The sequence below is a fragment of the Thamnophis elegans genome, chromosome 1 (genome assembly GCF_009769535.1).
Source record: "Thamnophis elegans isolate rThaEle1 chromosome 1, rThaEle1.pri, whole genome shotgun sequence".
NCBI classification, from domain to species: domain Eukaryota; kingdom Metazoa; phylum Chordata; class Lepidosauria; order Squamata; family Colubridae; genus Thamnophis; species Thamnophis elegans.
This window is the reverse complement of record NC_045541.1, coordinates 147,511,062-147,528,347: the sequence shown is the minus strand read 5'-3', so window position 1 is coordinate 147,528,347 and position 17,286 is coordinate 147,511,062. Positions and strand designations below refer to the sequence as shown.

Genomic DNA, 17,286 nt, shown 5'->3' with positions numbered 1-17,286 from the left:
ACAATCTACAAAACCCTTCAGTTGAAATTACATTTTTGAATACTGCTTGAAGGTGATGGGCTTAATTAAAGCCACATTGAAATGAAAGAGAAATTCCCAACATAGCCTGCAGTTGTTAAGATATCTCTTGTTGTCGTTGGCTGTGCAATTATCTCTTGTCATCTCTGGGGCTGATGAGTTCCTGTCTGGGGCTGATGAGTTCCTGTCCCTGCTCGAATGGTGTGTCTGTTGAGTTGCTTTTAAATTGTGGTATTGTCTGTCCATGTCTCTTTTTTTCCCTATTTGTATCCCCTACCCCCCCCCTAACTTGGGTTGTGATCCGCCCTGAGTCCCCTTGGGGAAAAGGGCGGCATAGAAATATAATAAATTCAATTCAAATTCAATTCAATCTCTATAGCACAGGGATCGGCAACCTTAAACACTCCAAGAGCCACAAAGGTCCTAACTAGAAGTCCCCCGTTCAATTCTGGAGCCGACCGGAAGTTTCCCCCATCATAGTTTCCTCCTAGCAAAGTGTCCTTTTCCCTCTGCTGACCAGAAGTCAGTTCCCCCACCATAGAGTCTCCTACTAGTGTGGCATCCTTTTTCCTCTACTTGTCCTAACCAAAAGCTCTATCAATTTTGGAGCCGACCAGCAACAGGGAACTGCAGCAGAGGGATGAAAGAGCCACATGAGGCTCCAGAGCCACAGGTTGCTGACCCCTGATATAGCATAACATTAAGGTATTTAGAGTCCTGCTGGCCTCCCGTTTTGTTTGTCTCCTCTGAGAACTTTGGGCTGAATGTCTAAGAAGTGTTCCTTGATAAGCAAGAAAATGTGCTTACAGCTATGGATGTGAGGCTAAGGCCTGATCCCTTTGCCTTCCTAGACTTTGCTTGCTTGCATCAAGGCCGGGTCACTGTCCTCTTGTGAAAACCTCCAATACTTGCTTAACTTTATTAAGCAAACCACCAAAGTAAACATTCATTTGTAATTGCTGGCCAGACCTACGATAGGCAGCCCAAAAGGTGTTCTTAAAAGGCAAAGAGCTCTGAGATGGTATCTGAGATGCTTACTTGCCATTCCTCTAAAGAATATGGACTGCAATGTTCTTATGTGTAACATTTATCAAAGGGTCTCTTAATTAAATAGAAAGCTCAGTCAGTTAGCCCTATGAGCAAATTATTGGAATGTGTTCAAGAAGAACAATCAATCCTCCCTGAATCAGGGGGCGAGGGAAGCCTCAAATGAAATTTAATCTCAAAGAAGAATAAAAGCAATGCATATTGATCTAAGGGAGGAACAATACAACTAGCCTTTATTCTACTATTGAAAACAATTGAAGACTTAAAAAAACTGCCTTCAAATAAAAGAATCAATCAATTAATTAATATGGATTACATAGAAACCTAGAATAAGAAGGCAGGACTTGAATTCAATCTTTGCTCAGTGTTGGAGTTCAATTTTAAACATCTCTCTGACAAACATTTAGCCAACACCTGTTTGTAGAATTCCAGTAAAAAAGAATTTGCAACCTTCTTCAATCCCAGGTTCTATTTGTGATTATTATATTATTTTCTAACTGTCCATTGGAATCCTATAACTTAAATTCATTATTTGATGTTCTATCTTTGGGAAGAAGCAAATTTTCCTTTATTTTGCATTACAAATTTTCAGATACATAAAGAGGGCCCTCTGTGAAACTGCTTTTGCATTTATGAAACATTTTGGAGTGTTCAAACCATTTCAGAGCACATCTGAACCCTACTGCAATCTGTCAATACTTTTAAAATAATTTCAAAAAAATTATGCATCTAACAGTTTTCTTTAAAGATGCAGCAGAAAATGCTAATGAGAAAATGGCAATCTGCCCTCGCAACCAGAGTTTTATTCACCAATCAGAGAACATTGCTTTTTTATCAGTAATATCTCCAGTTGCTTTTTTTAATCAGCAAAACTGTCCTGCTACACTAATTAGCCAGCCGTTCTGTGAATCTGATCCAACTTGGTTAATTTATCAAAATTATGTTAACCTAATTTTGCCTAAATTATATCCAGGAAATAAGATTGAGTAACTCATTGGACAAATGTAAGCCTATATCAAACAGTTGGGTTTGCACCATTCAGTTCTTGCTTGCTGCTGAGATAACAATATCTTGCTATTCACTGGAAAAATACACATGGAGTAATTTCAGCTGCCCTTTCCATAAAATGACAACTCACTTGTCTACCTGGACTATCATCTGATCCAATCTTGCATGATCTTCCCTTATTTCTAGTCTTTAACTTTTCTTGCAAGTTTCAATACAGAATGTGATTCCTATAACCAGTCCTTCAGTTGCTTTCCCCAAAGCTGAGCTCTGGGGCTAGAAGTAATTCTGAATTATGAGGAGAAATGTAGGACAGCCCTCACTGAGGGAGAAATTTATCTCAAGAACCAGCAGCTTCTTTGCTTGGAAGTTCAGCCATCATATTCCACAGGTTTTCCAAGGACCTGGATAGCATTTCTTTACCTCAGTGGTGTGGAAATTATTCCAAGACAATTACATTTTATTAACAAACAGCCATAAATGTCATTCTATTGCAATATCAACACATATTGTTAGGACTATCATCATGTTCAGGAGAATATTTGCCTGATGGCATGAATGGACATTTATAAAACATGAGGTAATTGAGACTCATTCAAAGCAGGTCATAAAAGCAAAATGTTTTTTTTTTTTTAAAGTAGCACCAATTTCAAGGCAACGTTTGTTTCCCATATACCCAAAGGTTGCATGAGGACTGGATGAGATGATGGGAAAGCAGTAGGGGAATGTGAGAAGAGTATCACCTTGGGACTAGCTAAACTTTTTTGGAAGCTAATAAAATGAATGGGAACTATACAGTGGTGGGATTCAAAACATTTTACTACTGTAGCTTGGTGGGCATGGCTTGCGGGCAGAGAATAGATGGAGGTGGGGCCAGTCAGAGGTGTATTTACCAGTTCTCTGAACTACTCAAAATTTCCACTACTGGTTCTCCAGAACTGGTCAGAACATGCTGAATACCACCTCTGAAACTATAGTACCTATAAGCCATCAAACAGAATGTGCTTTATAAACTTCCTGCCTTTATTCTTCTGGAACTCAGACCTATCTGGCCAGAAAGACTTGGATTTAGGCATGTATACAAGGAAGAGAAGTTAATGATTAAAGGTTTTAGTTCAGACGGAAAGGAAAATTGCAAGCCAACATTGCTTTCTTTGTATTCTTGGTACTGGGATAAATAAGAGCAACAAAGAATCCTGGAGGTATTTGAAAGACTTCTATGTATGATTCTTCTTGTGATAATCTGAGTAGGGATGTGTCCTCATGTTTCCCCAGTTTTAATTCATTCCTTGGACTGCATATTGTTTAAACACATCAATCACTTGCCTATTCATGAATGGATATTAAGATTGGTCACCTTCTATAGTGATCAGAAGAAATGTTATCTTTTCCCCATTTCAAGGTCATTAACCTAAGTTGGTACATAATTAAATTTGTACAGTGCTGGTGAAAGCAGACAAAGATGTTTTCAGTTGAGATGGAAGAAAGGGGATTATTCCAGCTGTGTTGTGGGGAGGGCAGTTATTGTTTTCAATAGCTTTCTAGGACAATTCTGGAATGATTGAGCTAGTAACAGCAAATTGAGTTAAGACAAAATCATTGGATTGCAGAATAAAAACTAGTCAGACTTTTGATTTGTGACTTATACACGAGCTTACTGCTTATATTCATCATTCTGAATACAGTTGGCAACACTCATGCTTTCCACATCCTGCAGGACTTTGTGCTTTTGGAAATAAGAATTTTGGGATCTGAATCCTAAATGAGAAACAGGAAACTGTTTCTCTAATTCCCTTATCATTCTCAGCAGCACCAATCAACATGGTCAGTACAGAGAGATGATGGGAATTGAAGTTCAATACTATTGTGACCCTTCATGTTCTGTCACTATCCTAAATAAAATGACAAACTCTTATCTAGTACACTTGAAAGAAAAACTACACATATCAACAGGTCATTGAGGACCAGTATTTCAGAGTGTTCCTGTTACACAGAAAGACAGAATGTTGTAATTGTTAGAGCTATTTTTTACTTTTTAAATGTGGTCTAGCTGCTTTCAAAAATTATGTGGTGACTATGCAGCTGGAGAATACCAGAACAGACTGGTAGACTTAGATTTTTAATATTACAACGAATAGACAGGCTTAATCATAGTTTCAACTAGGAAACTAACACCATGTTAGATTAAGCCAAGTCCAAAACACTAGAGAAGTTCTGGAAACCTGGCACTCTGACAAATTGTCCATCAATTGATACATAAGTATAAAGGGCATCTTCATGCTGTGCAAATGAGACAATCAACAAGCAAAGAAGGGAACAAAAAGACAAAACACATCCAGATAAGCATAGATTAATACCAAGATTAACATCAGACCAATGATCAAGAAGTAAAAAGTAAAGCTAAGTCATGTGTGACGCTAGGGAGTGGTGCTCATTCCATCTTTTAGCTGAGGGAGAAAGCATTGTCCAAAGACACTTTTGTGATCATGTAGCCAGCATGGCTATATGTCGAGACATACAGAATGTTGTTACCTTCCCACCAAAGAGGTACCTATTTATCTACTCACATTGGCATGTTTTCAAACTGCTAGATGGGCAGGAGTAAACAATACTCCAATCAAGGAACTGCAAAGCAAGCTAACAATAAACAGTCCAACCAAACAATCTCCAAGACCATCCCCATCAACACTGATAGAGCAAGCCACTAAAATGTAAACTGAGAACAAACCCCACTCCTTACTAGCACTGGTGGTGTTACCTAGTTTGGGTAATGAAATGTCTGCAAGAAAACAACCAAGATCAGAGAGTTTCAAGGACCCCTCAGACTAGACTGAAAAGTTTTTAAAAAAAGACAAAACCCTTCCTGAAGAAGGCAGGGGCAAATTAAGACCATATTATTGCTGAAAACCTTCAGGGATGTCTCAATGAAGCCACCTGGAAATTTGTTTGACAAGATGGCATTGCATGTTTTTCTGGACATAGGAAAGAGTATAATACAATATGGGCTATGTTGTAATAAGTAGCAGCTGAGCATGTTTTCTGCCTTCTCCATTTACATTTTGGGTAATGGCTTACAGAGGCCTTTTCTGCCGAGCTGATGTTTCTATATTTATGCCAGGCCTTAGGCTTAGAGTGTTCCAGTCAGCTCAGTCTATTTTCACTAATACATATCTAATGTAACATTGGTAACAAGCTATATTAAGATGACATCTAGTCTCACGAAAGGTTACCCATTAAAAACAAAAAGTCAGCACGCTATAAGAAACCTTGTAGAACTGCCTCATTAGACAATTTCCTAGTTCCATCTCCATGAACATGGATACGCAAAGGAAACCTTTTGATCTCCAGGGACACTCGTGATATTACTTTTATCACCAGATAATATGCTGCCATCTATAAGAGGCAGGATTTTCCCCCGGATGGATTCATTTACATGGTACCCTCCTCCTGCAGAGAAACTCTGGTCCAATGCTCATTCTTGTGAGCTCTTAGCAGGTTACATAAGGTTGCAAAACCTGCTTCCAATATTTAGACTGTAAATCTTTTGGCATAAGTAATTATACCTTTTGGGGGATTGTTGTTTAAGTACAAGGGACACAGTGGCTCAGTGGCTAAGACCATGAGCTTGTCGATCAGGTCAGCAGTTCAGCGGTTTGAATACCTATATCGAGTGCCGCGTAACGGAGTGAGCTGCCATTACTTGTCCCAGCTTCTGCCAACATAGCAGTTCAAAAGCACATAAAAATGCAAGTAGAAAAATAGGGACCACCTTGCTGGGAAGGTAACAGCACTCCATTTGCCTTCGGCATTTAGTCATGCTGGCCACATGACCACGTAGAAGTCTTCGGACAGCGCTGGCTCTTCAGCTTAGAAACGGAGATGAGCACCGCCCCTAAAGCTGGAAATAACTAGCACGAATGTGTGGGAGAACCTTTACCTTTACCTGTTTAAGTACAGATTCCTATATAATCAGGCTTGAAAGCTGTAGGTCTCTAGAACATTTGGGTTTCAAATGTTGCAATAAGCCTTAATTATGCAATAATTATGAGAGCTGCAATTCAGCAACTTCTGTATAAATATAGGTTCTTCTCTCTTTTCGTTTTGGACACTCTCCAAATAACAACTCTATGATAAGCAGAGTCCCATGGAAATAGTGTGGGCTGTATGTCTTCCAATCAGAAGCAGAAATAAGAAAAAGAAAATTATATCTTGGCTTGATAAGAAAAACAAGTACATCTGTCTTGGCCAGATTAACGCCCAGTATAAATCCAGGACTTTAATCTAGAGCAACACCTGCTCACTGAGCAAGTGAGTCACAACCAAACCATCAAATGAATTGAACTGTGGACCTGGCCAAAGTAAACATCAATAATTACCACTAGGTCACTGGTAGGTAAATGATGCTGATTTTGGGGGGGCGGGAAATATATTTGAAGAAAACCAAGAGTGAAGGCAGTAGCAAGACAGATGCAGGTGTCCCTCTTTCCATGTGTAACAATATTTTCAACTTCAGCAAGTTTCAGATGTAAGGATTTCAACATGAGAATGTATTTTATACGGTAATGGAAAGGGGCCCTTTTTCTCTTTAATGTTGAAAGTGGCTTTTTCTGTATTACCTGCTCCCTTTAAGTGGAGTATTGCAAACCACATCAAGAAAGGGCAAAGGTTCCCCTTCAGATATTTATAACTCCAGTACCCATGATACCTATTAGGGATAATTAGAGTACTGCCGTCCAAGAGCACAAGTCTACTTTACAATGAACGTTTTAAGCAATTTGGAATGTTTTAAGCTATCTGGAATCTTGCACCGTGTAACATGCAAGCGTTGACCTATTTTCCATGTTCTCCAAGTTCCAACATCTGCAGGGATTCCATGATGGGTAGAATCATACAATGCTACGTAATTTCATATAATCAAAAGCAATTATAGCTTAGTCTGAATCTATTCAATATATTGGATACAGCTAATATAAACTTCCATCACTTTTTTATAGAGCTGAGGACAAATGAATCAGAGAGGATGGTTTTTCCTGAACAGGGTTATCCTGCAGATACTGAGGTGGTAAGCCATCTAGATTATAAGAAGCACTTTGAATTGTTTTTACATGGCAACAGGTGGACTTCTATATTCTGCACTAGCTGAAACTTCTAGATGGTTTTCAAAATGAAATCCGTATAGAATGCATTACAGTGGTATGAAAAGTGATGGAGGTTTGGTTAACCATTACCAGTATCTCAAGCTCCAGGAAGGGCTGCAACTCTCAATAATTTTCCTCCAAAATATGCCTGGTTTTCAGATGCGAATGAATTATCACTCTTGATTCAAGATGGCCTGTATTTTGAGAAAAGCAAATCAAAGCAAGACAGGAGAGGGTTCCTTTCCTCGGATCAATGATCAAACTGATCTCTGCACACTGTGCTCTCAAATACATCTGCATGCATTAGCCACGTTTGCGTGAAATTTCATCCTGTTGAAATCATCAGCTGATTCTAGCTTTACTACATGATTTTAATTTTAAATAAAAATCAACTGAGTTTTCAACAATAATATTTGCATTAAGCTATTTACTGCAAATGCATTTCTTTTAAAAGACTATTTTCCTGATTATTATTTTGGATTATATGCTTATGCTGCAGTGAATGCATTTTTTTATTAAAACAAATGGACCAATTCAAAAACATTACCAGATTTATTGCTAAATATACATTTGAAAGCAGGCAAATGCAAGTAGATGAATATTTGGTGGGAAGGTAACAGCATTTCATGTGTCTCAGCATTTAGCCATACCGACCACATGACCATGGAAGTGTCTTCAGACAATGCTGGTTCCTTCACCTAGGAAACAGAGATAAGCATCACTCCCCTAGAGCAGGGGTCTCCAACCTTGGCCACTTGAAGACTTGTGAACTTCAATTCCCAGAATTCTGGGAGTTGAAGTCCACTAGTCTTCAAGTGGCCAAGGTTGGAGACCCCTGCCCTAGAGTCAGACACCACTGGTAAGGGAAAACGTTTATTTTTTTTTAAAAAAAAATACACGCTAAGAATGGTGCAGGATTCAGTGTGAACTTTGCTTCTGAACAGTTGTAAAACTTTTTTTAATCCAATGTACGCTGTAGATGGGCTTACCTCCCATTTTAAGACAGAACCAACAAATATTAAGCACCAGAAGAAAATAAAAGTACAGTACCTTTCATTAGCAAATACAACCCAAGGAACAAATTCAACAAATAATTTATTGCAGGTTATTCTTGATAGTAATTCTTGATTTGCAGATATGTACCTTGCTAGACATGTCACACAAAGCTCACCTGGAATTTGGAAACACCCAATTACCTCACCAAGAGAGACATGAAAATCTGTGTGGGAAGCTCCAACATCACTATTCCCAGAAGAGATAGATATTATGCATGCAAAGATCACTCAATCCAAAACCACATATACAAAGAAAATACAAACATTTGAAGTGGGTGTGTCAAGAAGTACAAGAGTATCTGAGGGCTCTTGCTCACAAACATGTCCTGGTAACCTCTTTTTCTGCCACACTTTTTCTGCCATGTTACTTACACGATGAGCCCATAACTAAGACAGCTTTTTTCTTCTCCCAGAAAAATTTAGCCATAAATGTACTCCAGCACATTTCAGTGACTTTAGTGGCTGCTGATGTGTTTGAAGAACTGAGATCTGTCCAGTTGGCCCACAGGTTTAATAAATTATTATGGTTCATCACAGCCAGCCAGATATTTAGGCTGGATTTGGCATTTTTGTACGCCTATCGAGTCCTTCCCAAGGACTTGAGATGGGCAGATGTGGATGTTTGATGGTGTTACAAGATATGGTTACGGGATGCAAGCTGTTCCAAATAAAGTTGCTTTTTGCAATTGACTGATGAATTTGTCAATGCTGATGGTGTTCCAGTGGTAATCTAGTTGTTTTGGGATTGCACCAATTACTATTTTATTATTGTGGTTCATGCACAGTCAGCCAGATATTCAGGCTGGATTTGGAAGTTTTATTTACCCTTTGAGTTCTTCCCAAGGACCTGGGATAGGCAGATGTCACTTAACAGATTTAGTAGGAAGGGACCTTGTAGGTCATCTAGTCCAACTTCCCACCTAAGCAGGAGACACTACACCATTTCTGACAAATGGCAGTCCAATCTCTTCTTGAAAACATAGTGATGAAGCTCCCACAACATCCGAAGGCAAGCTGTTCCATTGGATGATTGTTCTCACTGTCAGAAAATTTCTCATTTCTAGGTTGAATCTCTCCTTGATCAGTTTCCATCCATTATTCCTTGTCTGGTCTTCAGGTGCTTTGGAAAATAGCTTGACCCTTCCTCTCTGTGCCAGCCCCTCAAATATTGGAACACTGCTACCATGTCTCCCCTGGTCCTTCTTTTCATTAAATTAGACATACCCAGTTCCTGCAACCGTTCTTCATGTGTTTGAGCCTCCAGTCCCCTAATCATCCTGGTTGCTCTTCTCTGCACTTTTTCTAGAATCTCAACAATTTTTTTACAGTGTGGTGACCAAAACTGCCCACCGTTGACCTCACACATTTCCTAAGAGGTCCCTAAAGGGGCGTGCATAAGCGCACCAGCGTGCCTACCATCCCTTTCCTACTGTTCCCATTGATATGTACTCATTTAATGTGTTCATGGCCATGTTATACTTATTTGTATCCATCCATTTGTACCAATCTCATGCAAAAATGTCCATGTCTAACTAATACCTGTTACCTTGTACATGTTGACAAATAAATAAATAAATATTGTAGAGAGTGTGATTGGCAGCTGTCTTCCAGGCAAGTGATGAAAGGGAAAAGGAAGTTGCAGATTCACCAGTCCCTTCCTTTAACTGATTCGGTGCCTAACTTTCTCTGGTATTGAAAACCAGGACCGAAAAGAAAAACAACATCAAAAAAATTCTCGGAACTTCGATAAGTTCCGTTTCTTGGAAGGAGGGTTACACATGAATTCCAAGAAAAGCCCCAATTTATAAGCCATCATGGCAACAAGATTCAGGAACACGAGACTTTTCCGGGCGAAAGGGGCGAACACTCAGCTCTCTCTAGTGCTTGTTTTGGCAAGAACAACTGTTAGCCTCATCCATGGGAGAGCCGGTTCACAGTAGGCGCGCAAGGGCAGCCCCTTTAGCGGCGCCCTTGTTGTGGCAGGAGAGCTCGCGCTAGGAATGTTTCCCTCAGAGAGATAAGCGCGTTAAGGCAGCCCATTGGAGCAAACCCTGAAGATGGGGAGGAAAAGGGGGCCCAAGGGGAGGAAGAGGGCTCGGGAGTGGGGGAGGCGTCTGATCCCCTGCGGGAAGCCCCACCACCTGCCTTGCCTCCCTTTTCGCCCTCCTCCCCTTTTAGGGTCAACAGCACCAGCGCCTACGACTTACAAGCCGCCCGGAAACTTTCTTGGAACTTTGCCTCCCGCTGACGCCAACAATCGCTGCGGGGCCCCATCCTCTCCTCTCAGCCAATGGGAAGCTGGGGGGGGAGGACCCGCCGGGACCAATCCTGAGGCTCTGGACAGTTCCCCGGTCATCGCCGACCTTCACCGCGCGGGCTCGGGCAAGGGGATAAAAGAGCCCGGAGGAGCCAATTGAAGTTTGGCCGCTGCCGCTGCCGCTGCCGCTACTACTCCTGCTGAGCCAGACGGCTCTGCGGCGGCTGCTGCTGTTCCCGCCAGCTGCGGTTCGCGCTCGGTGCAGCCGGGAGCCCAGCACAGCCGCTCTTCTTCCGCAGGGGGAGGAGAGCGCAGGCAGCGGAGGAGCGCACGAGCGGGGGGGGGGGGGGGGGGAGGGAAGAGCCGCGGCGGCCGGAGTCCCTCGGGTGCGCGCGCGCGCGCGCGGCTGCAGCCGGGGAGAAGGAGCGAGCGAGCGGTTCATTCATTGCTGCGGGCAGCCCCGAGGAAGAGCCGGCGCGACCCGCAGGCGAATCCCGCCAGGCTACATTCTTGGCAGGACGAAAGATCCAGAAGGGGTTGGTTTGTTTTGTTTTTTTAATCCCGCTTTCCCTTCGATCCGGCCCAACCCCCGAATGCCAGATCTAAACCCCCGGGCGTTTTCGGAAGACCGGCGGGGCTGGCTGGGAGTTTTGGGGTGGAGACGCGGGAGGTAAGAGGAGGTCGGGGGCATCTGGCGAGAGGAAGAGAAGATGGAGAGCGGGGGAGAGAAGGAGAAGGAGGGAGGGAAGGCGGGCGAGGTAGGGGTCGTGGCCGCAATGGCATCTGCCGCTTGGAAAGACTGAGGGTGAGAAGCAGAGAATTGGGGGCACAGCCGTGTCTTTTGAGAGATGAGTAGCGCCCGTTCTCCCTTCAAGTCTTGAAAGATGAACCGTCAACACCGCCCAAAATGCATGTTTGTTTTTTTTAATGCTGTTAGAAAGGGAGGAGGGATCTTTGGAAGGGAAGCATTTTGGGGGTGCCGGGTACTCCCCAAGTGAGAGGGGGGAGGGAAGGAGGGAGGGAGGGAGAGAGAGGGAGAGACAGAGAGGGAGCAGCCTGCAGAAAAGAGATTGTGGGTACAAAACTCACAGTATAACAGATTGAGAGAGTCCCTGTCCTTCCCTGAGCCTCCCAACCTTGTTCCTCCCCTCTCCATGTCTTGTTACAAGTAGCTGCTTGGTAAGAGAAGAGAAGAAAGATGAACGCCAGTGAGGGGAAAGCAGGTCAAGTGGTAGCTGCCTTTGGAGCCCTCAAGGGTGCAAGGTTTGGAGAACATTCCCTTGTTGGTCTGTGTACCAGCAAGGTCCCCTTGGGTGCAGTTGGGTGAAGATCCTGCTAGCTCAAAAGGGAAGGAAGGGGAAATCCAAGATAGTGTCAACCAAGGGTCTCCAACCTTGGCAACTTTAAGACTTGTGGACTTCAACTCCCAGAATTCCTCAGCCAGGTTGGAGACCCCAGGTGCAGACCTGTGCTTCTCAGCCTTGGAACTTTAAGAAGCAAGTGGTTTTTTAACTCACAGAATTACTCAACTGGCTAGTATTGCCAAGATTGAGACACACCCGTGCAATAGATTGACCTGAAAGCGCCTTTGAACTGCATATTAAATCCCAAGATACTATATTCTGAGTAGGTACCAGTCCAAGAAGGAGCAAATCCTGATGTTGAGATCACTGGGGACTCTGCTTGTAAAGCAAGTTCGCCATAATGCTAACAAAATGGATTGGGATTTGCAGGGTGGTATTTGATTGGCCTTCTCCAAATTGCAACTTGATCAGGAGGTCAACCTTTATTACTTGCTGTTGGGCCTGATCTTCATGGCCTTTGCCCTTGAAAAGGAAGCAAACATCACACCTTCTTGAGCCAAAGTGCAGGCATCCTTAAACCCTTCTGTTAGGGTAAACAAAACAAAACAAAACTGAACTGGCTAGCAGAGTTAATTTATCTCAGATCTATCAATAGGAAAGAGAAGCTGTGGTGTTAATTATGTACTTGGAAATCCCTTTGTGGCTATGGTGATTGGGGGTATAGCAAGCTTTCAAGAGCTGCTATAACAATGCCCCATTCCTTGCCTAGGAAATCTAACAGCTCCAAGACAATAAACTGAAGAAGTCACTCTCTTGCATGTGTTATATAAATTGCAGTATTGGGGTGAATAGGGATAGATAAGCTTATAAGATCACCGGAGAAGAGCCTAATGCTGGGAAAGATTGAGGGCAACAGAAGAATGGGACGACAGAGAATGAGGTGGCTGGATGGAGTCACTGAGCAGTTGACATGAACTTAAATGGACTCCAGAGGATGGTAAAGGATAGGAAGGCCTGGAGGAACATTGTCCATGGGGTTGTGATGAGTCAGACACGACTTTGCAACTAATAACAACAACAAAGTTTATACAGAATAGGTCGGAAGTCTTTTGGAGCTCCTGGGAGACGTAAACACCATATTTAGCAGCCCATTTCTGGGACTCTCATAAAATTCACCAAAGACAGTTATTTTTCAAGGCCTGATCTGCTGTTTGTAGCTCAGTTTGATACTAAGGAGTGAAATAGCCCCTTCATTTATTGGTCCTGAATGCGCTAAGACAAATATGTACATATTGCATTCAGTTTTTTAGATGAAGAGTCACTAACAGCCCAGTTAAATAAAATACAGACCATGTATATCTCTAAAAAGGTACTGTCTATTTCCTTTATCATACTTAATAATATCAAGGGGACTGACACCAAATGTATTAGAGTTGAGGTGCCTTGTAAAAACTAGCTCTGCAAATTTCCATTCCATCTGTCTTGTGGGAAAATGGATTCAGTCTGGGTTAGATTTAAATTACTTAGTTCAGCCAACACCTCACTCCTTTCTTATTTTTAAGGACAGGGGAAAAATTAATCACTAAGCAGAACTAGTGTGACAAGAGGTGATAACCACAGAAAGAAATGTCTACAGAATTTGGAGATTAGGATAAATATTTTTCAACCAAGCTGAGTGATATTAGGGGCTAACCAGATATGTCTATTAATTGATAGAGGGGGGGGAAGAAGAAGCAGAAAAATATGTTTATGCTAAGAGAAGCTGCCCAAAAAATCCTCTTCAAGTCCATTGTAACTTGAGAAATATAGGTAAAAATTGTGGAAGATCTTAAAAGCACTGGCACTGTTTTTGTTCCACAAACCCTCAGAAATACCCTGTTTCCCTGAAAAGAAAACCTCCCTGGATAATAAGCTCAATCGGGCTTTTGAGTGCATGTGCTAAAATAAGCTTTCCCCCTGAAAATAAGCCCTCCCTGAAAATATTGCAACCTAGCAGCAGCCATGAGGTGACCACGCTCACCGCTTCCTGCACCTCAAAAGTAATAAGACCTCCCTGAAAATAAGACCAAGCACTTATTTTGGGGGTCAAAAGAAAATAAGACCCTGTCTTATTTACAGGGAAACACGGTAGTTTAAATACCGATCTGATCTAAACACTGAAGACTGACTGATCTGTCTTCATTGACTTTAAAGGCTGGGAAAAATACTGTGCCAGCTTGACCTTCTATAAATTATGCAACAGCAAAAATCCCATCTACACGAAAGAGATAGAAGGAAAAGAATAACATCAGAAGCCTGACACTTTGCACACAATAGCTGATCTTGGAGAGGAGGCAACTGACAAGAATAACAATACCACAAACTTGTCAGTCCCACCACCACCACCATCCCAGTTTTTTTGTCTGAGCAAAATGCAAAACCCTCAAACTCCTGTAGAATCTGACATTTGGTAAATGGTAGAGTTTGTTCCAATGAGACAATGGAGCCTTGGAGTTTCGAAACAAAAACTCCTCACTTCATGGTAATTTTAACTACACTGTAATTGATGTTTGAACAGAGAGATCAAGAACTATTTTCAAAGAGTTGGATGGCAACGCCTGAAGCAGTTCCCATAAATATGGGGAAGCTTCAGACTCAGGCAGGGTTCTTTCAGGGGTGAAATTCAGCAGGTTCTGACAGGTTCTGGAGAACCAGTAGCAGAAATTTTGAGTAGCTCAGAGAACTGGCAAATACCACCTCTGGCTGGCCCCAGAGTGGAGTGGGAATGGAGATTGTGCAATATCCTTCCCCCAGGAGTGGGGAGGGAATGAGGATTTTGCAGTATCCTTTCCCCGGAGTGCAATGGAAATGGAGATTTTGCAATATCTTTCTCCCAGGAGTGGGAAGGGAATGGAGATTTTGCAATATCCTTCCCCCGCCACGCCCATCGAGCCACGCACACAGAATCGGTAGTAAAAAAAATTGAATTTCACCACTAGGTTTTCCCATCGTCTTCAAACAGTTTTTGTCAACTACATCACAATACAGGTAGTCCTCGACTTATGACCACAGCTGAGCCCAAGATTTTTGTTGCTAGGCAAAACATTTGTTAGGTGAATTTTGCCCCCTTTTATGACCTTTCCTGTCACAGTTGTTAAGTGAATCACTGTAGTTGTTAAGTTAGTCACATGCTTGTTAAGTGAATCTGGCTTCCCCATTGACTTTGCTTGTTAGAAGGTTGCAAAAGATGATTGCGTAACTCCAGGACACTGCAACCATCATAAATATGAGTGGGTTGCAAATCATCTGAATTTTGATCCTGGGCCCATGGAGATGCTGCAGTGGTTGTAAGTGCGGGAAATGGTCATAAAGTCAGTGCTGTTGTAACCTCAAACAGTCACTAAATTAATGGTTGTATGTTGAGGAATACCTGTACCTTGATGAACCTTGTATGGGAGACAAAAAGACACAGAAGGACATAGCTTTTGGGAGGGGTAGTTTGTAAACAATTCCTTTTCTCTTAAAGCCTTCCTCCATCTTCCTGACTCTTCATGAGCAAAACATCTGGTAGCCAAGAAGGGAGCCCTTCCCTGTGAACCCAACCTCAAGGATGCCCTGGAACGTCAAGTGGTTGAATAGCTGCAACAGCTACAGCTCCCAGTCTCAGAAACAATGCAAGAAATCCTCTTTTGCTTTCTATCAAGCTGTGAGAGACCAGCTACCAGTATGGCTCCTGGAAGACATGAGGCGCATGGAGGTTTTCCACTGGCAAGAAGGAGGCAAAGTCAGCACATATTCACCTTCAGAGGCACTGCTGTATGCCCTGGTACACAACCACCAGCCTTATGCCCGATATTTACTGAACCAATTTCCTAAAAGTGCCTTTGCAGTACCGAGCCTTCACTTCAGCTGCTGCCACTCTTCAGCTCCTCACTTAGCTATGGCTGTCCGGTACAATCGTATCCATGTCCTAGTAGAGATTCTGAAGGCCATCAAAAACTTACCAGTAAGCGACCGAGCTACCTATTTGGACCGCCGAGGTTGCAGTCGAGTGGAAGGTGGCAAAACAGCCCTTCATGTGGCATGTGAACTGGCCAGGCCGGAGTGTTTGCTTTTGCTGCTGGGTCACGGAGCCTCGCCTTGCCTTGGTGACTGTGCTGGGAACACACCTCTAGACCTACTTCTACAACAAATTTGGGAAAGTCCAGCATCAAATCTCCGCACCAAGCTTCTCCTTCTGGACACGCTCTTGCTCTTTATGCCGACAGGCTTCCCTTTTGCCATGAAACAGCAAATGCGGGAAGACCAGCAGCCCTGGCAGGACCTTCTGGGTGTTAGTCGGTATCAGTGGTTGGCTGGTTTCGCTCCTTTCTCTCTCTTTGTTAGATCCATGCAAGTTTTAATTGGGAGCATTTCACGCGAACATTTCCCAGAAGCTCTGGATGGTCTACCTTTGCCGCACTTTCTGAAACCTTTGGACCTGATGTTGAAGGGCTAAGATTATTATAAGCTAGAGACCTCCTTCTCTCACTTGGACTGATTGACTCTCTCCCCCCCCTCTCCCTCCTTTCAATTGCTGCTTGTGTGATGAAAATAGGTTGTGTGGAGAACCCATGTACTGAAAAATGAACTCTGTGTGGGAGAAGGAGAAGCACTTGTTTTAATTAGAGACTTTTTTCCAAAGATTTTAATATGTTGTGTTTTATTTAACTATCGCTCAGTCGGAGAGAGTGGAACACCTAGAGTGCATTCTAAAAATAAATTCCATTTTATGGCAGGATGCACAGCTTAAAGCTTAACTTGCGCATGATGATTTGTAGACAGTCCAAGTGAATTAGCATTTTAGGCCAGAAGCTAAAAAAAGCCATGAAACAGAGAGTAGCTTCTGTAATCCATAATAGATCAACGGTAAATAATGCACCAAGTGGATATTGATTGGTGCAAAAGAAACACCTGCATATACTCCCAAACAGCAAAAGGTTTAGAGTTTAGAGAGAGTTTAGAGTAATTTATTTATATGCCGCCCTTTTCCCTGGGGGGACTCAGGGCGGCTTACAACTCGAGTTTGGAGTATGTCCAGTTTTTCAACCTTTTCTTTGTCAACTTCAAATTATGTGCCACAGGATTGTATGTAATTTAAACAAACACAACACAACCAGAGATTGAAATGTTGGTTTAAGCTATTACCTCTGATAGAGTTATGTCCAGCTAATGTGAAATGGAACAAAAATACCATTTTGTATAAAATAGCTATTAGATATTAGAAAAATTTGAACTATTGGCCAGATCTCCTTACTCTCTTGCTCTCTCATTATTTTCTCATGACAATATATTGCAAGAGTCAATTTCTTAAAAGAATTATTGTTATTTTCTCTGCCACCAATAGTTCGCTTTTATTTAAAAGTACACACATCCAATAGGAGGTCAAATCAGCAGAGCATTAAACAAATCATTAAATACATAGCAATCTCCATTGTATTAAT

At 42.3% G+C, this 17,286-nt stretch overlaps 1 protein-coding gene across 2 annotated transcripts; it reads left to right on the top strand.

The window, feature by feature from the left end:
- The first annotated feature begins 10,595 nt into the window (after positions 1-10,595).
- Positions 10,596-17,286, top strand: ANKRD9 (ankyrin repeat domain 9). Of its 2 annotated transcripts, none has more exons than XM_032234612.1 (2): positions 10,596-11,056; positions 15,330-17,286. In XM_032234612.1, exon 2 carries the CDS (start codon positions 15,414-15,416, stop codon positions 16,299-16,301), a length of 888 nt encoding a protein of 295 aa, XP_032090503.1. In that variant the 5' UTR covers positions 10,596-11,056; positions 15,330-15,413; the 3' UTR covers positions 16,302-17,286. The 2 variants fall into 2 exon arrangements, with proteins under 2 accessions (XP_032090503.1, XP_032090511.1); XM_032234620.1 differs by lacking the exon at positions 10,596-11,056 and adding an exon at positions 11,063-11,190.

What these genes read in the sequence shown, in the direction of transcription:
- ANKRD9 (XM_032234612.1), top strand. Translation starts at nt 15,414, where the DNA reads ATGCCCTGGAACGTCAAGTGGTTGAATAGCTGCAACAGCTACAGCTCC.